The sequence below is a fragment of the Cherax quadricarinatus genome, chromosome 1, assembly GCF_038502225.1.
Source record: "Cherax quadricarinatus isolate ZL_2023a chromosome 1, ASM3850222v1, whole genome shotgun sequence".
NCBI lineage: Eukaryota > Metazoa > Arthropoda > Malacostraca > Decapoda > Parastacidae > Cherax > Cherax quadricarinatus.
The window spans coordinates 79,874,113-79,898,842 of NC_091292.1; the positions used below are offsets into that span (position 1 = coordinate 79,874,113).

Genomic DNA, 24,730 nt, shown 5'->3' on the forward strand with positions numbered 1-24,730 from the left:
TGACAATTTATCCATGTGGAAGCCCGTTTGTTTGATTGACTGCAGACTACACAGGGCTTCATAATGATTTGAATGGTTGATTTACTGTAATTCTACTAGCAACCTCTTGAATACTCTATTAATAACCTCCTTAAATGAAGCTCTAGATATTTGTATTTCTATTTCTAACTGTACTTGTATATTAGGACAGCTTACTGGTGTACGTTTCTGAGTTATATTTATTGTTTGTGTTTCATAAGGGCGCCTACAACTCCATCCGTTTACAGCCTGCTTTATTGTCCAACGAATCCGTTTGAAACTGGTCGAGGGTTCGGACCAGTCGAGGGTTCGACCAGTCAAGGGTTCGGAACTAGTCTGATCTGATCAGTGGGTCACCTATTTAAAACATGCTGGGCTAACACATGAAAGATCTACTAAAAATTATCTACCCGAGTAATATGTGATTTGACTGATACAAAAGTATAACTTGCGTGTTGAAGAACTGGTGATTGCTGGCAGCTCCTACAATGACGAACGGTCGAGCCTCAACCCTTGTTTATCGATCACCGTATCTAGCTTTTCTAGGTTTTTTCCGTCTCCACAATAAATGCTATATTATCACTATAGTTGGCTGGTGGAAATTTTGGAGGAAAGACGCTTTTTCTGTAGTAATGCACCTACCATCCGACTTACGACCTGCTCGACTTACGACCACTCGACTTACGACCGTGTTTTTTTTTGCCAAATTTCTGGGAAATAAGCAACTATTTGTGTTGTACACAGTGTTTATCCTAAACCTTACAGTATAAAATACAGTACTAACAGCATAAAAAGTAAAGTAAAACATGAAATACCTAAATAAAACAATAAAATAAAGTCATTACAAAAATGTGATGTTGATATTCAGTAGTAAAGTTCGACTTGCGTCCATTTCGACTTACGACCGGTTTCTCGGAACCGAACTCGGTCGTAAGTCGGATGGTAGGTGTATTTGCTTCTCGTTGTGTATATTGCGACCGCTAGTAACTACAGGTTATATGAAATTCACAGTATACGTCTGGTATTTCAAGAAAAAAGAAACTAATGAAAGTCACTCCACTCCACTAAGTACCATTATAATACTGGTTAGTTGCTACTACAACACTGTATTCTGCTATTCACTGGTATCACTAGATTATATGCGAGTACACTAGCAGGCCAGGAAGATTATTAAAACAGCTGACCAGTGTGGTAAGTTTCTGGCGACTTCTGGCACCTGCCTCTATAGGCTTATCACTTCATTTACAAATTCACCTGTTTTTAAATGACATTTTAGCATTTCTTATCTATATACTAGGGAGCCACTGTAGTATACACTATACACTATGTATACACAATGTTATCAGGGAGATTTTCTTTCCTCTGACAAAGAAAAGTTCTATTATTATTATTTTGCACATGGCACGCTAGACCTATGATTCCCCTCTGGCAGTAAACTCTGCCAGGTAGTGCACACTAATTCTCCTTTTTTGACTCAGTATATAATGTTTTCCGCCCAAGATTGGTTCCAGGCGCTAGAGGGATGTATCGTATAGGATGATGGCACAAATTAAAGTTCTAGCACGTAAGAGCGACCGTGAAAACACTGACCTAATTTTCTTGAAATACCCCAGCATAACAAGCGGCTTTCTATACAATAGTATGTCACTGATGTCAGCTATGTCTGTATATCTTGTACATGTACGTGTAGTAAATATATTACAGTGGACCCCCGCATAGCGACCTTAATCCGTGCAAGAGGGCTGGTTGTTATGCGAAATTTCGGTATGCGAATGAATTTTCCCCATAAGAAATAATGGAAATCAAATTAATCCGTGCAAGACACCCAAAAGTATGAAAAAAAAATTTTTACCACATGAAATATACATTTTCCTACACACAAAGAGAAGGATACATGCACAATAGTAGAGTAGTACATGCACAATATATATTGTGCATGTACTACTCTACTAAATGAAGAATAAATGACACTTACCTTTATTGAAGATGCACCAATGACTGATGAGACACTGTGTCCTGGGAGTGCCTTTTCCTCCTGAGTACTGTAGGTCCTGTTTGGCATTTTCTTCCAGAACAGGCCTTATCACACTGTGTATGCCACTACGATTCTTAAATCTCTCAAACCAACCTTTGCTGGCTTTAAATTCACCAATATGAGCACTAGTTCCAGGCATTTTTCCCTGTTCACCTGGGTGTTAGTCGACTGGTGTGGGTTGCATCCTGGGAGACAAGATTAAGGACCCCAATGGAAATAAGTTAGAGTCCTCGATGATGCACTGACTTTCTTGGGTTATCCTGGGTGGCTAACCCTCCGGGGTTAATTGTTTCTTGGTAATTGTTTCACGTTAAGCCACACCAACAACACTCTCTCCACATCTTCGAGTAATACAGCTGATGGTGGTGCAGCAACAACAACAGCTGTGGTGCAGCAGCAGCTGGGTGCAGCTGCAGCTGTGGTGCAGCAGCAGCTGTGGTGCAGCAGCAGCTGACTGTGGTACGATAGTATTTATCACCCTTTTTACCACAGGGTTGGCACTAGAAGCTTTCTTTGGGCCCATGGTGGCTTATTTAGCAGTTACAAGCACTATAAATAATGGAATAATACAAAATGTATCGAATGTATGCATGCAACCGGCCACCCTGGCTTGTAAACACTGACGGCAAGGCAGGCGCTCAGGCTGGACGGACAGGTTCGGGACAGGTTCAGGACGAGTCATGTTCAGACAGCTGATGGTGCAACAGCAGCTGACCGTGGTGCAGCAGCAGCTGACTGGTCCAGCAACAGCTGACTGATCCAGCAACAGCTGACTGGTCCAGCAACAGCTGACTGATCCAGCAACAGCTGACTGGTCCAGCAACAGCTGACTGATCCAGCAACAGATGACTGGTCCAGCAACAGCTGACTGATCCAGCAACAGGTGACTGATCCAGCAACAGCTGACTGGTCCAGCAACAGCTGACTGATCCAGCAACAGCTGACTGGTCCAGCAATAGCTGACTGATCCAGCAACAGCTGACTGATCTAGCAACAGCTGACTGATCCAGCAACAGCGATTCTTAAATCTCTCAAACCAACCTTTGCTGGCTTTAAATTCACCAATATGAGCACTAGTTCCAGGCGTTTTTTCCTGTTCACCTGGGTGTTAGTCGACTGGTGTGGGTTGCATCCTGGGAGACAAGATTAAGGACCCCAATGGAAATAAGTTAGTCTTCGATGACACTGACTTTTTTGGGTTATCCTGGGTGGCAAATCCCTGGGGTTAATTGTTTCTTGGTATTCTCAATAAGCCACACCAACAACGGTGCTACAGCAGCAGCAGCAGCTGACGGTGGTACAGCAGCAACAGACGATGCTACAGCAGCAACAGACGATGCTACAGCAGCAGCAGACGATGCTACAGCAGCAGCAGATGATGCTACAGCAGCAGCAGACGATGCTACAGCAGCAGCAGACGGTACTACAGCAGCAGCAGCAGCTGACGGTGGTACAACAGCAGCAGCAGCTGGCGGTGGTACAGCAGCAACAGACGATGCTACAGCAGCAACAGATGATGCCACAGCAGCAGCAGACGATGCTACAGCAGCAACAGACGATGCTACAGCAGCAGCAGACGATGCTACAGCAGCAGCAGACGATGCTACAGCAGCAGCAGACGATGCTACAGCAGCAGCAGACGATGCTACAGCAGCAGCAGACGATGCTACAGCAGCAGCAGACGGTACTATAGCAGCAGCAGCAGCAGCAGCTGACGGTGGTACAACAGCAGCAGCAGCTGACAGTGCAGCAGCAGCAGTTGTACCACCAATAGTAGCGATGGTTGATTGGGGTTTATTATACAACCTGGCCAGCTCGGAGACACGCACTCCACTTTCATACTTATCAATGATCTTTTTCTTCATCTCTATAGTAATTCTCACCCTTATTGCTGTAGGGTTGGTACTAGAAGCTTTCTTGGGGCCCATGGTCACTTATTTTCCAGAAAAAATCACCAAAAACACTGTAATAATACGAAATGTTCCGATTGTATGCTTGGATGTTACCGCGGAGGCTGGCTGGTAAACAATGCCACAGGCGGAACATGTGAGCGTGGCTCAGGCCGCACATTGGACGCGTCTCGGACGAAGGGCGGTGAGCGGGTTTTTGGGCGGTATGCGAGGCAAAATTTTTGCGATCAAAGCGTCCGGTATGCGGATTGTACAGTATGCGATGCATACTGTATGCGGGGGTCCACTGTATTATTATTATTATTATTATTATTATATTATTTTCTCAGTTGTTTGTTTGGTTATCTTATTCAAACTTGGGCAATGTATGATGGAAAGATATTTCTTAACGTAGACCAAAAATGAAAGAAATAAGACCATAAATAGCGGAGTTCACTTCTCAGCCATTAGCGGCCGCTTAGCGGTACATTTTTCATTTTTTCATTTTCTCATTTTTTCGGTCTCATTTGATAGAATGAAAGATATATTACAGAAATAGATATGATTTTCATTGCTTTCATGACGAAAAGTACCTAGAAATTGCGCTAACAGTAGCGAAAATGTTCTATTCTTTAGCGACTCTCAAGAGTAAACAAATGACATCACCGTCCAATACCTGTCCGCCTGCCAGTCAAGAATGGGTTGACATTATTTATATAATTATTACAATAATGCAGTAGTCTGCATAACAGTAAATCTTCTATTTTTTTTTGTGAATAAAAATGCCAAATGGTAAGCAAGAGGGGCCTGTAGCCATGACTAATGAACAGAGAAAATGTTATTTTAGTGCCAGGAATGTCTGCATTGTTTATTCTGGACCCTATTTTGAAATTGGCATCTGTTGAAATTTGTGTGAAATTGGCCAAATTGCCTCTTAACGTACATTATTATTATAATCAAGGGGGAAGCGCTAAACCCGGAGGATTATACAGCGCCTGGGGGGGGGGATGTGGAAGGCATTCAGGCTTAATTCGGGGAACTGGAGCACAGATCCAATTCCCTAAATCAAGAGCCCCTCACCAACATCAAGGAACCTTCCTTGAGGGGTCTTAACGTACAACAAAAATAAAAAAGACGGACGATAAATAAGGGAGCTCACTTCTCAGCCATTAGCCGCCTCTTTGCAGTATATTTTCGTATGGTTTTTATGGTTGTATTCTCATTTTTTGGGACTCATTTGATAGAATGGAAGATATATTACAGAAATAGACATGATTTTGATTGCTTTCATGGTGAAAAGTACCTTGAAATTGAGTTGAAAGTAGTGGAAATGTCCGATTTTTGCTGATGTTCAATGAACTTTGTGTAAGTCAAGTTGGTTAATTTTATTAAGTGTATTCTAACCTAACCACTCTGTAATCCGGCAAACTCAGTAATCTGGCACACTACAGGTCCCAATGATGCCGGATTTGTGATAGAGAACCTGTATATAATTATTTTTATTAAATGAAAATATTCAATAAATATGTAGAATTGTAGTAAAAGCATATATACTGTACTTTTCATTAGTAAGAAAAGCATAGTGATTTCTTTCAGTCGTATATGTAATCTATGATATGTGTTTTAATTTATTAGGGTAAAACATGATGTTTACAGCATTTTGAAGTGTTATGGCAATGGATGGCTATTTCCAGCAACTAAGATAACTTGTCACAACTGTATTATTATGAAGTGCAATGGTAATCTGTGATCACTACTTTCAGTCGCAAGGGTAACTTGATGGACCACATGGTGCAGATGATGGAGCAGTACAGTAAGAACCTTGAAGAGCTGGTCGCTAACCGAACACAGCAACTTAGAGATGAACAACGCAAGACTAAAGACCTCCTTCACCGAATGTTACCTTCGTTAGTAATCATTATTAAAACTCAAAGCCTTTTTTTTATGTCTAGTTGATTATCTTACACTGTTTTAATGGCAGCCTTGCACTTCACCTGTGCCAACATTGAGCAGTCAGCTGTTTACAGATAAAAATTTTTTTTTTCTTTGCATGCTGTAAATTATTTACCTGTTTACAGTTACAGGAGTAGTTCAGTGCTAATGGTATCCCATCTAAGTAGTTTGTAATATACTTTTCCAGTCTGTGGCCTGGTGGCAAAAGCTCTCACTTCACATGGTGAGGATCTGGGTTCAGTACCCGGCAAGGGTAGAAACGTTGGGCATGTTTCCTTGCACTGGTTGTCTATGTTCACCCATCAGTAAAATGGGTAACTGGGTGTTAGTTGGTGTGGGTCGCATCTTGGGACAAAACTGACCTAATTTGCCCGAAATGCTCTACATAACAAGCAGCTTTCTATATAGTAGTATGTCATTGATGTCAGCTAGGCCTGTATACCTTGTACATGTACTTGTAGAAATACTTTTTTTTTTTTCAACAATTCGGCCATCTCCCACCGAGGCAGGGTGACCCAAAAAAGAAAGAAAATCCTCAAAAAGAAAATACTTTTATCATCATTCAACACTTTCACCTCACTCACACATAATCACTGTTTTTGCAGAGGTGATCAGAATACAACAGTTTAGAAGCATATACTTATAAAGATACACAACATATCTCTCCAAACTGCCAATATCCCAAACCCCTCCTTTAAAGTGCAGGCATTGTACTTCCCATTTCCAGGACTCAAGTCCGGCTATATAAAAATAACCAGTTTCCCTGAATCCCTTCACTAAATATTACCCTGCTTACACTCCAACAGCTCATCAGGTCCCAAATACCATTTGTCTCCATTCTTCCATTCTCCATTCACTCCATTCACTTGACGAGGGAGAAAAAGGTGAGTGGTGCACTGAGGAGTCTGTGGAGACAAAGAACTTTATCCATGAAAGCAAAGAGGGAAATGTATGAGAATATAGTTATACTAATGCTCTTGTATGGGTGTGAGGCATGGGTTGTGAATGTTACAACAAGGAGAAGGCAATGTGTGGTGTGAATATAATGCAGATAATCCGTAGTTTAGAGATTAGGAGGTGTGGGATTACCAAAACTATTATTCAGAGGGCTGAGAAAGGGTTATTGAGATGGTTTGGACATGTCAATTGGATGGAACGAATTAGAATGACTTCGAGAGTGTATTAATCTGTATTGGAGGGAAGGCCAGGTTGGGGTCGGCCTAGGAAAGGTTGGAGGGAGGGGCTAAAGGAGGTTTTGTGTGCAAGGGGCTTGGACTTCCAGCAAGCGTGCATGAGCACGTTAGATAGGAGCAAATGGAGACAAATGGATTTTAGGACTTGACGTGTTGTTGGAGTGGGAGATGGGAAGTACAGTGCCGGCACTCTGAAGGAGGGATGTTAATGTTGCAATTTTATAACTGTAGTGTAAGCATGCCTCTGACAAGACAGTGATGGAGTGAATGATGATGAAAGTTTTTCTTCTTTAGACCACCCTGCTTTGGTGGGAAATGGCCGATGTGTTAATAAAAAAAAATCTTGGTAAGGGGCATACATTATGCATGGAAAACTGGTATACAAACCCCTTATTCAGCAGTATCTTGCATGAACATGACAGATGTGTGTGGTACACTGCATGGACCATAAATATATTCACAGGTCCAGTACAAGGATTGGTACCAGTGAGGTGCAAGTGCTTCATACCAGATGTCATTGGTAAGAGAAGTGAATTAACCAGCATGAAATAAAAGACACAGAAAAAGGTGACTAGAGAGACTAATAAACCCATTCTTAAACCTGCTGTTGTCATGGATTACACCACCAATGTGTATTTGGTGGACAAATGTCATATGCAGATTGGGTTTGCTGATTGTATCCACAAGAGTTATAGGTGGTACATGAAACTCTTCTTCCATCTTGTGGACACTGCAATGCTCAATACATACAGTATGTACCAGGTCAGGATCAGCAACAGACCACCATATGTCCTTGACATATACACTAGTATTTTTGGCTTTTGAATACTCTAATTATAATGGCACCTTTATAATTATGTTATTCAACAGTGTATTTGAATGATAATTCTCTTTGCAGGTCTGTAGCAGCAAGTTTAACACAGGGCATTGCTGTAGAGCCCCAGGGTTTTGATTCTGTCACCATATACTTCAGTGACATTGTTGGATTTACTTCTTTGTCTGCAGAGAGCACCCCATATCAGGTTAGTTCTCTTTAACATTGTAACATTAATTTTAAAACTTACATTGTACAGTATATATATTAGGTGTGAAAGAGAATTAAATGTAAACTGTAGTTTTAATTTGGTAGATAATAAAAAACATCAATTCAAAATGTTAATAAAATTTAGTTATAGATTAATTAAAATTTATTAAAATGATAAAGAAAAATTTAAATGCAGTATTACAGCAGCAGTTACTGTATATGCTGACATATAAGTCGACCCCTAAAATTTTGACGTGTTAATTCAGGTTTAGGACTGTATCTTCCCAATAGGTTGACCCCTCCCCTCCAAAAAAGGGCAGCAGCACTTCCATCAGACTGTCAAGTTGAGAGGTCATGAGTGGACTGACATGGACAAATTAGGGAAATATTAGGAAATAGTGCATCTTATTTCCTCCAACTTTAATTTGTTCTAGTTTTTGGCATTTTTAGGTATTATTTTTAATAAAATGTGACATTTTTATTAAAAGTATGTGTCTGGGCAACAAAAATAAAATGGGGAGAAGTAGCAAATTCAACTTGCAACTGTGGTACAAGTTATAGTACTAAAATGATTGCATCATTAGGCTAGTGGTAATGTACAGTGGAACCTTGGTTTCGTTTGCCTGGTTTTCTTCGAATTTCATTTTTGACAACTCTTTTCGTCAAAATGTTGTCCCAGTTTTCATTTATCACCTTAGTTTTCATTCTCAATACCAAATGTGTCCATGCACCTGCGCCCACACAAAGCATCCCACGCACACATTCTGAGTCAGTCTGGCTTTGTTTCTTGTTGAGTGAACACCACCCTGCACATTCATACGAAACATTTCGTAATAATTTATTGTTTTTTGTGCTTGTGTATTGAATGCGACTACTAAATAAGCCACCATGAGGCCAAAGAAAGTTCCAAGTGCCAGCCCTTTGATAAAGAATGTGAGAAACATGATAGAATTCAAGAAAGAACTTCTAGAAAAGTATGAAACTGGTGTACTTGTGGTCAATCTTGCCAGGATGTATGGAAAGTCCTCATCAACAATCAGTTCCATCCTAGTGAAGAAAAAAGAAATCAAGGAATCTTAATGTGCTAACGAAATAGAGATGACAAACAATTGAAGATGTTGAGAAGTTGTTGGTGAGAAGTTGTTGTTGCAGGAGATAGTGTTGTGGAGGCGATAATTTGTGAAAAGGCAAGGCAGTTGCATGTGAATCTCGTAAAGAATATACCTGGAACAAGTGCTGCTGTTAGTGAATTTAAGGCCAGCAGAGGCTGGTTCGACAACTTCAAGAAGCAGTCTGGCATACACAGTGTGTTAAGATATGGGGAGGCTTCAAGTTTGGACAAATGTGTGGCCGAAGAATTCGTTGGTGAATTCAAGGAGTACGTAGAGGCTGAAGGATTCCTCCTCCAACAAGTCTTCAATTGTGATGAAACAGGCCTCTTTTGGAAGAAAATGCCAAAGAGGACCTACATCAGGCAGGAGGAAAAGGCACTGCCAGGGCACAAGCCTATGAAGGATAGGCTAACTCTTTTGTCCTGTGGTAATGCTAGTGGGGATTTCAAAGTGAAACCTTTACTGGTGTATCACTATGAAAATCCCTGAATGTTCAAGAAAAACTGCCATCAAGATAAATGAACATGTAAATCAGTTTTACTTTTATTGAAGACTCTTGTTGGCGTATGGAAGATGGCGAGGAGGGGAGAGGGAGGAGAGTTTATTGTTTGGAAGGGGAATCTCCTTCCATAAGGACTTCAGGTATCAAATCCCTACCCGGGGTTACTTCCCTTGTTTGTCTTTTACTGGCACTAGGACCAGCTTGAGAGTCACTGTACCCCTGTTGCACAAAAAAATCTGTCCAGAGAGGTCTGTTTCTGGTGTCTCTTTAAGATTTGCCTAAAATGGGACATGGCATTGTCATTGAACATGTTGCAGATGTGGCTTGCAACAGCTTTGTTAGGGTGATATTTCTTCACTTTGCACCTCACTCCACTTTGCACAAATGTCCTTATCACTGAAGGAGGCACATTCTCACAATGCTCACTCAGTGAGAAGCAAAGCCAGACTGAGTCAGAATGCTTGGAATGATTTGTGTGGGTGTAGGCAGGCAGATGCGTTTGGTACGGCAGACCATTGTCAACTCTATGAAAACCGAGTGGATGTACGAAAACTGGGACAAAATTTCAATGAAAAAAGTCATCAAAAACTGAATCCTATGAAAACCAGGACATACAAAAACTGAGGTTCCACTGTAGTTGGAGTTCTAACAGTAGCAATCAAGAACCACAACTTAGTCACTGTGGTTAATTTGATCAATTCAAAAGTCTCTGATGTTATCCTAACACTACATGACTTCAAAAAGGCAATAAATGACATGCCTGTGCACTCTTCCCCAGGCCCAGACTCGTAGAACTCCATGTTCATCTAGAACTACAAGAAGCCCCTTTCACGTGCCTTCAGCATTCTATGGAGAGGGAGCATGGACATAGGGGTCACTCCACAGTCACTAAAAACAACAGACATAATCCCACTCCACAAAGAAGGCAGTTAAGCAATTGCAAAAAATTATAGACCAATAGTGCTAATGTCCTATATCATAAAAATCTTTGAAAGGGAGTCTAAGAAGCAAGATTGCCACCCATCTAGATACCCATCAGTTACACAACCCAGGGCAACATGGGTTTAGAGCAAGCTGCTCCTCCCTGTCGCAACTACTGGACCACTATAACAAGATCTTGGATGCTCTGGAGGACAAAATGCAGATGTAGTATACACAGACTTTGCAACAACCTTCAACAAGTGCAACTATGGTGGATTAACATGCAAAATGAGTGATAAAGAAATAACTGGAAAAATTGGTAGATGGATCTATAACTTCCTAATAAATAGAACACAAAGAGTAATAGTAAACAGAGTAAAGTCTGAGGCAGCCACATTGAAGAGCTCTGTTCCTCAAGGCACAGTACTTGCTCCCATCCTGTTCCTCATCCTTATATCTGACAGAGATGTAAGCCACAACACTGCGTCTTCCTTTGTGGATGACAACGGAATTTGCATGACGGTGACCTCCATGGAAGACACTGCGAGACTCCAAGCAGACGTCAACCAAATCTTTAAATGGGCCACAGAAAACAATGTGAAGTTCAGTTAAGAGAAATTTCAATTACTATGATGTGGAAAACTTGGGGAAATTAAAACTATATCGGAGTATAAAACAAATTCCAGCCATACAGTAGAGCAAAAAGCTATTGTGAAGGACCTGGGAGTGATAATGTCAGAGGATCTCACTTTCAAAGATCATAACAATATATCTATCATATCTGCTAGAAAAATGATAGGATGGATAATGAGAACCTTCAAACTTGGGATGCCAAGCCCATGATGATTCTCTTCAAATCACTTGTTCTATCTAGGCTGGAATATTGCTGTATACTGATGGCCCCTTTTAAGGCGGGTGATATTGCTGACCTGGAGAATGTACAAAGAACCTTCATGGCACACATAAGTACGATAAAGCACCTAAATTACTAAGAATGGTTAAAGTCCCTTGACTTGTATCCCCTGGAATGCAGGCAAGAAAGATGCATGATAATATACACTTGGAAAATCCTAGAGGGATTAGTACCAAATTTGCACATGAAAATTATTCCCTACAAAAGCAGAAGACTTGGCAGGAGATGCAACATCCCCCCAATGAAAAGCAGGGACACAGTGAGTATGCTAAGAGATAACACAATAAGCATCAGGGGCCCAAGATTGTTCAGTTACCTCTCAGCATACGTAAAGGGGATTACCAATAGACTCCTGGTTGTCTTCAAGAAGGTACAGGACAGGTACCTAAAGTCAGTACCTAACCAGCCAGGCTGTGGTTTGTACATTGGTTTGTGTGCAGCCAGCAGTAAAAGCCTCGTTAATCAGGCCCTGATCCACTGTGAGGCCTGATTACAGACCAGGCCATGGGGGCGTTGATCCCTGAAACCCTCTCCAGGTGTATTCCAGGTATTATGCACACTGTAAGTAAAAGAGGCGGGACCCTTTGCAGCCTGTCATCTGCTTCACTGCCACCGACCACCAAAACAAACATGGCTATTTGTCATTCACAGATGGCTACCTTATAATTATTTACAACTGCTGAAGCTGGTTTGCTTATTATGTACTGGTAATATGTAAATTATTATAGTAGTTACTAATCACTAAAGTAATCTGGGAAACAGTTTTGTAGAGAAGGGTTGTTGGGAGTCTAGTAGTTTAAAAGTACTACTAGTCAGTAACCTGAAGTCTACCCTTGTTTCTCACCTAGAGCATATAATGTCCCCAGGGTGATCATCTGATTTTTTTTGGGGGGAGAGGGGGGAGAAGAAGCATGCCTTATATGCCAGAAAATATGTACTTTATTTCTACATGATACAGTACATAGATTTTACAAAACTGGATTATATTTAATACTATACATTGAAAGCCCCTGGGTATTTTGGGTATGCCCTTTTAGAACTATAATATTCATTATATTTTCCCTCTCATTTGGTTTATAATTGTTTTTGTGACTTGCTCCACTTTCTCTACATATCCCACAATAATGTTTTTAATTATAATGTGTAATACCTTATTTTATTGGATGTCCTGCATTTCCGTTTATTTTCACTCAAGTACTTACACATGACATTGTATTTAATAGGTGGTAAGATTCCTGAATGACTTGTACACACTGTTTGACAAGATCATCCGTGGCTATGATGTTTACAAAGTGGAGACCATTGGTGATGCATATATGGTTGTATCAGGCCTTCCCAAGCTTAATATGGGAAGACACGCTGGAGAGATTGCTTCTATGGCACTGGAGCTACTGGATGGAGTGAGTGATTCATTTCTCTTAGTATTTTGATAGGAAAATATAAAGTCAAAGTAGGTTTTAGACAGGGATGTGTAATGTCACTATGGTTGTTTAATATACAATACAGTACAATACCATTTTTATTTCTTTGCAAGTTTACATTGAGATTCTGTAGTTACAGTAATGAGTTACAGTGCAAAGAGAGCCACTATCATGCCATGGCATTATGAGCAGACTAAATTAATGGCTTACAGACTACTAAATACTAGAGAAATTGATCATAGTAAGTTACAGTCAAGTTATAATCTGGGGATATTACATTGGGACAATTTGAAAGTATTTTGTAGGTTGTGTATATCAGTAGTAAATATTTAAGTTATTTTATTGGAATATAATATTGAGTGTTGGTGAAAGTAGTTTACAGTATGAGAATGCTACAAAATGGTGTAAGGCAGTATAGTTTTGTGCAGGTATTTATTCTTCAGGTAAGTATTAAGTTGTGTATGAACTTTGGGTATTTAAATTTTGAAATGTTAAGATTTAGGTAATTGGGAGGTTTTTTGGTAAATTTAAGTATTGAGTATTGTACATTTAGTTTAGGGTGAGTAGATGGTTATTGAGAAGAGTTTTAAATTGATGTTCAGATTGGGTTACTTTAGTATTTACTGTTAATGAGTTCCAAATTTTGGGGCCCTTTATGTACATACAGTTCTTACATAGTGTGATGTGGACACGGGGAACATCGAAAAGTGATCTGTGTCTTGTGTTATGGTTGTGCATCTTAGGTTGGTGAGGAGAAGTTTGAGTGAAGGATTTATGTGTGAGTGTAGTGTTCTATGTATGTAGTAGCCGCAAGAATAAGTATGGATGTTCTTTACGGTGAGTAGTTTTAGACCTTTGAATATTGGTGGAGTATGCTGTCTGGAGTGGGAATTTATCATTCTGACTGCAGCCTTTTGTTGGGTTATTAGTGGTTTTAGGCACAAATTCCATAGGTGAAATAAGGATATGTGAGTGAGTAATACAGTGCAAGGAGAGCTGATTGTAGAACATAGTACTGTATCTTTGATAGTATGCCTACTGTCTTAGAAATTTTCTTGGAGATTTATTGTATATGGGTCTGGAATTTAAGGCTACTGTCAAGGTGGATTCCTAAGAATTTTTTTTCTTTGTATCTTGTGATGGGTGATCCATTTAGCACTATGTTAAGTGGAACAATTGTGGCTCTCTTACCAAACTGAATGAAATAGGTTTTGCCAGTATTGAATGTAAGCTTGTTAGTCATCATCCAGGTAGATATTTTCTGCAATTCAGCATTAACAGTGTTGGCCAGTATGACTGGGTTTGGATGAGAGAAGATGTATGTTGTGTCATCGGCAAATAATATGGGTTTGAGTAGTTGAGATGCATTCAGTAGGTCACTGATGTAAATGAGAAAGAGGAGGGGGCCAAGGACACTTCCTTGTGGGACCCCAACTGTAACTGGTTGTGTGGAAGAGTTAGCTCCATTTGTGTACACATATTGGATTCTGTTACTAAGGTATGACTTTAGGTAGTTGAGGGAGTGCCCTCTTATACCATAGTATGTTAATTTAATGTGCAGCAGATCATGGTCATCTGCATCAAAGGCTTTACGTAAATCAATAAAGATTCCCAACAGGACTTCTTTCTTCTCGAGAGCAGCGTATATTAGTTCTATCATGTGTATAATAGCTTCATTTGTGCTTTTATTAGCCCTGAATCCAAACTGATAGGGGTTGAGTATGTCTTGAGAGATGAGACAGGAATAGATCTGCCTATTAATTAGTTTTTCAAAGATTTTAGAGAGCAGAGGTAAGTTAGATATTGGTCTATAGTTATTCAAGTCTGTTTGATCTCCTCTTTTGCAAATCAGAGTGACCCTTGCTATTTTGAAAACTGATGGCAAGGTGGAGTACTTGGTGACAGTACTTGAGAAGCCTTGTTTTATGGGTATTGATGATTACCGAGACTTTTGTTGGAGTGGTTGGAGCTAGGAATAGTGTATTTGGGTAGGTACCCGTGATTTAGTCTGATGGATAGATGTTTGAGCTTGGGATTTTGCTCATTAGATTCTTTCCTATGGTGGAGAAGAAAACATTCAGTCTATTTGCTATTTCAGTTGGTGGGAGTAGGGGTTCATCTGATTTTGTTAATTTGAGTGTTTTGTTTTTGATATCTTTTTAGTTCCTAAAATTTCAGATAGGGTTTTCCAGTTCTTTTTCATATCACCTTTTATGTAATGTGATCATAATACAATTTTTTTGACCTTCGTATCAGGCTGGTAAGGACTGACGAGTAATGTTTAGAATGGTCTCTGGTTATTTGGCCCATTCTATACTGTTTTTAACCCTTTGACTGTTTCAGGCCCCTTTCTGAAACTGTCATTCTATGTCTCTAAATTTAAAAATAAAAAAAAATTATTTTTTCTTATGAAATGATAGAGAATCTTTTCCCGATGGTAATGACACCAAAAGTTTGAAATTTGGTCGAAAACTCATGGAATTACGCTCCCGTGAAGTTATCGGTCTTGGCGACATATGCGTATCGGCGATTTCGCCGACTTTGAGCCCTATTTTCAGCCAATTCCATTGTTCCAGTTGACCAAACTCATAGCTATTTCTTTAGAACTCCATTTTATCTATCAGCTGAGTACAAGAAACCTCCCATTTACCAATTTGGACTACCCAATATTGTGGTCAGAAATTGGCAATTTGGCCAATTTCATGCAAACTAAAAAAGATGCCAATTTCAAAATAGGGTCCAGAATAAACAAGGTAGACATTCTTGGCACTAAAATAACATATGCTCTGTTCATTAGTCACATCTCTAGGCCCCTCTTATATTATTATTGTTCTATTTTGATTTTTTATTCATACAAAAAAATACAAAATTTACTGTTATGCAGACTACTGCATTATTGTAAAAATGGTATAAATAATATCAGTGCACTAGTGAAAGAATATTAGACTCCCCAGTTGACGTGTATTGGACGTGTGGTGTGATTTGTTTACTCCTGAACATTGGTAAAAATCGAACATTTCTGCTACTTTGAGCTCAGTTTCAAGGACGTTTTCATCATCAAAGTAATGAAAATCATCTCTATTTCTGTAATATGTTTTCCATTTTATCACCTAAGACCATGAAAACGCAAATACATCGATAAATACTATACGAAAATACACCTCAAAGTCCGCGTTTTAATCCAAAAAAACGATCAGTTTTTTTTTTCTCATTACGCACTGTGTGCTGCAGGATTTTTTTTATGTGGTGCACACTGACCATACAGACCCATTCTCTCATATGTGGGCCTACCAGCTTTCTTCCGCTTGATTTGAAGCCGCTAGAATTATTGAGTATATATATGTCTGAAACACTGGCTCGTAAGACGTATATATACGACCAAAACAGTCAAAGGGTTAATATAGGTGCTTTGTGTTTATGGATTTAACCCTTAAACTGTCCAAACAGATCTATGTTCACATGCGTAGTGCTCCAAAAGTAGATCTACGTTTTTTTTACATATTTTCAAATATAAGAAATAATGGAAATAAAATTAATCCGTGCAAGACACCCAAAAGTATGAAAAAAAAATTTTTTTACCACAAAAAAATGTTAATTTTAGTACACACAAACTGAAAAAGGCATGCACAATTACATGACACTTACTTTTATTGAAGATCTGGTGATGATTGATGGGATGGGAGGAGGGGAGAGAGAGTGTTAGTGTTTAGAAGGGGAATCCCCTTCCATAAACACTTGAGGAGGCAAGTCCTTTTCCGGGGTTACTTCCCTTCTTCTTTTAATGCCACTAGGACCAGCTTCAGAGTCACTGGACTTCTTTCTGTCCATAGAGCTCTGTACCTCCCGTTCCTTTACGATTTGTCTAAAATGGGCCATAACATTGTCATTGAAATAGTCACCAGCACGCCTTGCAACAGCTGTGTCAGGGTGATTTTCATCCATAAAGGTTTGCAGTTCAACCCACTGTGCACACATTTCCTTAATTTTTGAAGTAGGCACAATGGATTCCACAACTGGCATATGCGGGGCAAAAACAAAAAAAAAAATGTAGATCAAAGTTTTTTTTACACGTTTTCAAATGTAAAAAAAAAAAGATCTACTTTTTTTTACATACTTTCAAATGTTGAAAAAACATAGAACTACGTTTGGACAGTTTAAGGGTTAAGGAGGCTGGCTGTTAGCCAGGGACTGTTTAATCTCGTAGCTGTGATCTGTTTAGTTTTTGGGGGGCAATGCTTGTTATAGAGGTAACAGGTTATTTTTAGAAAATTATTAATACATTCATCAGTATCTGTATATGTTTCTAGCTCATTATTCCAGTCAATGTTAATCATAGCTGTTATAAAGTTATTAACTGATGTCTCATTATGTAGCCTGAAGGTAACTTTAGTAGCGTCTTGTAGCAATTTACCTAGGTTGGTTATGAGAAAGGTAGAGTAGTGGTCTGTGGTATTGTCTGTGATTATGCCTGATTTTAAAGGGGATATGGTGTTAGTCCAGATATGGTTTAATAAGGAGACACTGGTCTCGGAGATTCTTGTGGGTTTTGTTATTGTTGGTAGCAACAAGTAGTTGCTCATAGTGTTTGCTAATTCAGTTACTTGTGGGTCCTGGTCATGTAGGAGATTTATGTTAAAATCTCCTGTGAGCAGTAAGTGGTCTTTATTCATGTGTGCATCAGTTATCATGCTTCCTATGACTGTGGTACTCTGTAGATGTTTATGACTGTAAGGGTTTTTTCCAAGTCGTTTGATTTAAATTTAGCTATTATATATTCTCCATGTTTGTCCCTTGTGCAAGAATTTTTGATACATTCAAGTTGATCTGAGTAGTATATAACTGTTCCACCCTCTTGCTGGTCTGTCCTACATTTGTGTATGGCTTGGTAACCAGGAATGGCATAGACATCTGAAGTACCGGGCTTTAGCCAGGTTTCAGTGAGTGTGATATTGTCATACTGGTATGCAGGGAATTGAGAAATGCTGTGAGGTCATCATAATGTTTGCTCAAAGATCTGACATTGTAATTAAAGATAGTTATATTATTGTTGGTTCTGAGTAATGTCTTTGCTTGGTCTGATGTATAATAATTACAGTTGCTGTTTGATGCATGTAAGTCATTTAATAAAAGGTTGATATCAGGATCAATGCTTGCAATCACATGATGGTGTGTGATTCTACAACTAGACTTTTGAGTAAAGTATTATGTTGGCCTTAATATTATGACACTAAACTTATCTAGCTAAGGATTGTTTCAAGTAGCTTTTAAAGCAAAAAAAAAACAAAAAAAAAATTTTTAAGAGATACTGTTAGCTCTTAATATGGTACAGTATTGTGATTTAATATTGAACTGTTGTATTAATACTGAACACAATTATATTGATCTGTACTGGAAGTTATAATTAAAATTAATAGTCTGTTGGTAATTAACCCCTTCAGGGTCCAAGGCCAAAATCTGAAGTGGTGCTCCAGTGTCCAAGAAATTTTGAAAAAAAAAAAAATATTTTTTCTTACAGCATTAAAGAGTAAATTTTTGTGAAGGTAATAAGACAAATTTTTTTTTTTCTGGTCAGTACTTACCGAGATACAGCGGCGGGAAGTTGACCCAAAATGACTGGGTGACGGCAACATCAGTGACTTCCGCAAAATCCCATTTTTTTATTTTATGTTTTTTATACTTTTTTGTTTTTTTCTAATTTTTTTCTTTTTCTAATAACATTTGTGGCCTGTGAGACCAGTATAATGTATATTGTATAAGTGTACACTCATTGTATTCCACGCAATAACTGCACTAATTTATCATTGTATTGCTTAAAAACTTGTTTACAAGTTTATTGTAAACAAAATTATGAAAATATTAGTGCGGTTATTGTGTTGAATACAATGGTACCATATAGTACAATATGGTACAATGATGCCATAGGGTGCAATTGTACCATATGGTACAATGGCACCATATGATACAATGGTACCATATGGTACAATATGGCACAATGGCACATGATACAATGGTACTATATGATTCAATGGTACCATGGCACCATTTGGTACAATGGTACCATATGATACAATGGTAACATATGGTGCAATGGTACCTTATGGTACCATATGGTACCATATAATGCAATGGTACCATATGGTACATTGTACCATATAGTACAATGATACCATATGGTTCATTGTGCCATATGGTACTGTTGTATTCAACACAATAAACACACTAATATTTTCATTATTATTTTGGTTACAATAGTTGTTTACAACAAAAATATGCAAAAATGTTGTATATTAGTAATGTTCTATTATATATTTACAAGTGTACAGGAACTTGACGTGTTCCTTGAGGTGGATGACAAAGCACTTTGTCTCGGAAACTGCGGAGTCAGTAGCTAGCTTGTGTCACCACTCACTCAAGTCTTGGCTGGTGTCTCATGCCACCAACACCTATTGACCATATGGTACACGGTATCATACGTTACAGGGTACCATATGGTACATTGTACTATATGGTATAGGGTACCATGTAATACAGGATAACATATGGTGCAGGGTACCATATGGTACAGGGTACCATATGGTACAGGGTACCATATGGTACAGGGTACCATATGGCACAGGGTACCATATGGTACAGGGTACCATACAGTACAGGACACCATATGGTACAGATACAGGGATAACTATGGAAATAAGCCACTCTGACTTTTTTGGGTTATCCTGGGATTTTATACATATGCTGCTATGTATGATAATCTATGTAATTGTATTTCTGTACACCTGAATAAACTTAATCAAGTGCATGTGGCATCATAAGTAAGTTTATTTAGTTATACACAAATAAAGTTACATAGAATATCATACTTAGCAGCATATGTTTGGAGAACCTAGGATAACCCAAAAAAGCCAAACAGACTTATTTCCATTAGGGTCCCTGTGCCATATGGTATAATGTACCATATGGTACAATGTATTATATGGTACATTGTACCATATGATACCATTGTACCATATACCATTGTACCATGATACCATTGTATGACATGGCACCATTGTACCTTATGGCACAATGGTACCATATGGTTCAAAACCATAGAATTCGTCTTCAGCTCCACTTCCATCAGTCTTAGAACTGTAAGTTGTGAAGAGGAGAGTCAGAATTCACCCAGAGAGTGAGTGGGGAGTGAGAGCTTCCTTGCTGCCAGGCACTATGAACAAAGCTACTTTGCCAGTGTTCCCACAATGCCATGCGGGCGTCCAGATTTTTTCTATGGTGTGCACACTGACCACCCAGACCCATTCTCTTAGATGTAGGCCTACCAGCCTTCTCGTGCTAAATTTGACGGCACTAGAATTTTGGCATAGATCTACGGTTTGGACCCTGAACGTAAAGCCGTAGATCTACGGGACGGACCCTGAAAGGGTTAAAATTAATACAGGTTGGCCATCACTAATCCAGCATCATTGGGACCTAGTGTGTGCCGGATTAGTGAGTTTGCCAGATTACAGGGTGGTTAGGGTAGAATACACTTAGTAAACCTATCAATAGAGAGACTTTCTGCTACATCTTCCTCATTTTCATCACAGCTTGTTCTGTTGTCATGGCTTATGTTGTCATGGCTGGTGATGTTGTTACTGCTGTTGGTGTTGGCATGGCTGGTGGCATTGTCACTGCTGTTGGTGCTCTCATGGCTAATGTCACAGCTGGTGTTGGTGTTGCATGTGTTTTTCTGATATCAATGAAGGGACCATCAGAATCACAGTCACTATCACTATGCCCTGCAACATCATCATCCTGTCTATATGTGTTACCATAGAATATTGTAACAGCATATGACCAAGAACCAGACCTAGTACATATACGCTGCACTAGTGTTCATTTCATGAGCGAATATTCTGCATCACTCTCACTTTATTTGGCACCCTCCTCCTTGTACATGTACTTGTCTTCACTGCCATCACTCACATCACTCCTGCTACACAACAAAGAAGATGCCTTTGACATCTCCTTTGTTGTGTAGCAGGACCAGAGGTTGATGGCACTGCTATTTCTTTTGTTGAACTAGCACATCTTTAATTCCTCATTGTAATATGATTGCTGTCCCCTTCAGAGTTGAAAAAATATCCTCCATTATCATACTCCTCAATGTCACTGGTGTCTGCAAATAAGGTTGGTATGTTGGCCTGAGATTGTGAGCCTATGTTTAACAGGTGAAATTATCCACAGTGCACAATGCCTTGCACATACCTATGCTGCCTGGATTTTTTCTTAGGAAGCATGAGGTAGCTAGCAACCCAAACAATACATCTGAGGCCTAAAATGGTGGCAAGAAGCAAATTTGAGGCCTAGAAAAATTGTTCATATTAGTATATTGGATACATAGACATTACTTGCTTAACCCCTTCAGGGTCCAAGGCCCAAATCTGAAGTGGTGCCCCAGTGTCCAAGAATTTAAAAAAAAAAAAATTTGTTATTTTTTCTTATGAAATGGTAGAGAATCTTTTTGTGAAGGTAATAAAACAAAACGTACGAAATTTGATGGAAAATTGACGAAATTATGATCTCGCGAATTTTGATGTGTCAGCGATATTTACGAATCGGCGATTTTGCCGACTTTGACTCCCATTTTAGGCCAATTACATTATTCCAGTCAACCAAATTCTTAGCTATTTCACTAGTATTACTTCTATCGATTCAGCACAAGAAATCGCCCAGTCAACTGTTTCAACTACAAATTAAAGTGATCGGAAATTGTTAATTTTGCCAATTTAACACAAAGTTCAAAATATTCCAATTTCAAAATAGGGTCCAGAATAAACAATGTAGGTATTCCTGGAACTAAACTAACATTTCCTCTGTTCATTAGTTACATTTTGAGGCTTTACAAATAAACTCCATTTTGATTTTTTATTCACACCAAAAAATAGAAGATTTACTGTTATGCAATACTGTAATAATTGTATAAATATCATCACCATATTTGTGAATGCATATTAGACCCACCAGCTGGCGTGTATTAGACGTGTGAGGTCGTTTGTTTACTCTTGAATATCGGCAAAAATTTAACATTTCTGCTACTTTGAGCTCAGTTTCAAGCCATTTCCAGTGCTAAAACCAATTAAAATCATCTCTATTTCTGTAATATATCTTCCATTCTATCAAATGAGACCAAGAAATCGCAAATACAACTATAAAAACATACGAAAAACACTGCAAAGTCGCTGTTTTAATCGAAAAATCATGATTTCAGTTTTTTTTCTCTCATTATACACAGTGTGCTGCAGGATCTGTTTTATGTGGTGCACACATACCACATAGATGTATTCTCTCATATCTAGGCCCAAATGTACCACTCACAGTTTATCAGAGTGAGCTGAGCTCATGACGTAGATCTACGGTTTGGACCCTGAACGTAAAGCCGTAGATCTACGGGACGGACCCTGAAAAGGTTAATAATATTAATAATCATAATTTTATTTCAGCATGATACATGTTTGTACAAAGGAGTATAACAATTGGGTGTACATGCTAAAGCCCCTTTATATGTAGAGCATTTTGGGAAGACTTAAGATTAATAAGGCAATAACAGTGCAGTAATTGTACATATGGTCATTAGGTGAGTTACAATGAATACAAGAAAACTGACTAGTCTATTAGTTCATGCTACAGTGGTACCTTGACTTACGAGTGCCCCAACATATGAGTTTTCCAACTTATGAGCCATCGCTTGGTCAATTTTTTGCTTTGAGTTGCAAGCCAAAATCTGAGTTACAAGCAAGCTTTAAATATACCGCCACTAGTTGGTGCAGCGAACGTCACAACATCTGCTCAGCATCCCAGCATTTTGTGCAGTTATTTTGCCAAATTTCTTTTTTCTAACAATGGGTCCTAAGAAAGTAAGTGCAAAGGACAGTGCTGAGAAGTAGAGGATGATGTCCATTGAATTAAAGCATGAAATCATAGAAAAACATGAGAAAAACACTTTTGTTTTACTGTTTTCCTTAAGAAACTAGTGATCTATTGCAATTAGCCTCACAAATGCTTTATTTTCTCATATAATAAGACCTCAGAAGGGCAAAAATGGGAAGATATGGTCAGAGCTATAATTATTTTTATCTCGGGAGTGGCCGCCACCACTTGTCACATAATGACATATTTTATTCATTCTAGAGTATATATCATGTTTCTATGCTATTTATATTGTTTATTATGTCATATTATGTCATATTAGCTGTAGAGTTGATGTTAGTGTTATATTGAAGTATTTTCTCCTGCCTCCCAAGAGCCAGGAATTCCACTGGAGCAGATTATTGGCATTTCAGTTAATTTCAATGAGGAAAATTTATTTGATATACGAGCAAATTGAGTTACGAGCTCGGTCACAGAACAAATTAAACCTGTTAATCAGGGTATCACTGTATTATGGCTTTAATTAGTTTTGATTATTAACCTAAGGGGGACACAATGGAATGATTAACATTTGAGAGGATTACAGATATTGAGAGTAAGTATATATTGATTACAGTATAATGTTTTAACTACGTTCATGATATTGAGCAAATCCATGGGTCCTATTGCAACTGTCAAGAAAGTGCTTCAGGTCGTACTAGTACATTGGACACAGTTAACCCTTTCACTGTTGGTGCTGTAGTACTATGGCTTACGAGCCAGTGTTGGTGCCATAGTACTACACCAAAATTCTACAGGCTTCAAATCTGGCAGGGGAAAGCTGGTAGGCCTACATGTGAGAGAATGTATCTGAGTGGTCATTGTGCGAAATATAAAAAAAATTGGGGAACCAGTGGTGCATTGTGGGAACGCCATTTAAGTAGTCCTTGTTCAGCATGCCTAGTGCTAAGAAATATCTGACTCTCCCGCAAATTTGGGACTCTTCTTTTCCCAAGTGATAGTTCTAACACAAATGGAAGTGTCAGTGAAGATGAATTTCATGGTTTTGAGGAGTTTGTGGCCGAAAGTAGTGCCCAGGATACCAGATACAGATAGTGAAAAGGGAAAGCAGCTTGGGTGTTGGGAAAGGCAACTTGGATGGTGGGGAAGCCAGCATGGATGGTGGGGAAGATAGTGTGGATGGTTTGGAAGACGGTGTGTAAGTTTATTCAGGTATACAGGTCTCCCTCAACATTCGCGAGGGTTAAGAACATGAGAAAGGAGGAACACTGCAGCAGCCCTGTTGGCCCATACTAGGTCTTTCACAATCCATCCCACTAACAAAATATTTGCCCAACCCAATTTTCAATGCTTCCCAAGAAATAAGCTTTGATAATTCTATTTACCCATGTGCAAGTCCCACTCAAATCCAACCCCTCTCACTCATGTAATTATCCAACCTAAATTTGAAACTGCCCAAGGTTTTAGCCTCAATAACCCTACTAGGCAGACTGTTCCACTCGTCAACTACCCTGTTTCCAAACCAATACTTTCCTGTATCCTTTCTAAATCTAAATTTGTCTAATTTGAATCTATTGCTGCAGGTTCTCTCTTGGTTAGGGGATCAAGAACCTCGCGAATGTTGAAAAATCGCGAATGTTTGGTGCCCTAATATATTGTAGGGAAATATAATACAATGCTGCTTCCATAACCTATTGAACCATGAACAATCATAAAATACATGAAAACATTGTAAAATATTGTACTATATACATACATGTTATGGTTTAATAACATGTATGTTATTAAATACCACTGCCTCCACCACTGCCTCTACCACTGCCTCAACCACTGTGGCACACTG

General features: G+C 39.0%; 1 protein-coding gene across 6 annotated transcripts in view; it reads left to right on the forward strand.

The window, feature by feature from the left end:
• Positions 1-24,730, forward strand: part of LOC128688956 (receptor-type guanylate cyclase Gyc76C) — a 619,662-nt gene that overhangs the window by 539,582 nt on the left and 55,350 nt on the right. For all 6 annotated transcript variants that reach the window (XR_011391737.1, XM_070083032.1, XM_070083048.1 and 3 more), the window contains 3 exons: positions 5,706-5,849; positions 7,987-8,110; positions 12,784-12,960. Coding sequence is in view for 5 of the 6 variants with exons in the window: in XM_070083032.1 (XP_069939133.1) it covers positions 5,706-5,849; positions 7,987-8,110; positions 12,784-12,960 (445 nt within the window). In the remaining variant the exon portion in view is untranslated. The remainder of the gene's footprint in view (positions 1-5,705; positions 5,850-7,986; positions 8,111-12,783; positions 12,961-24,730) is intronic.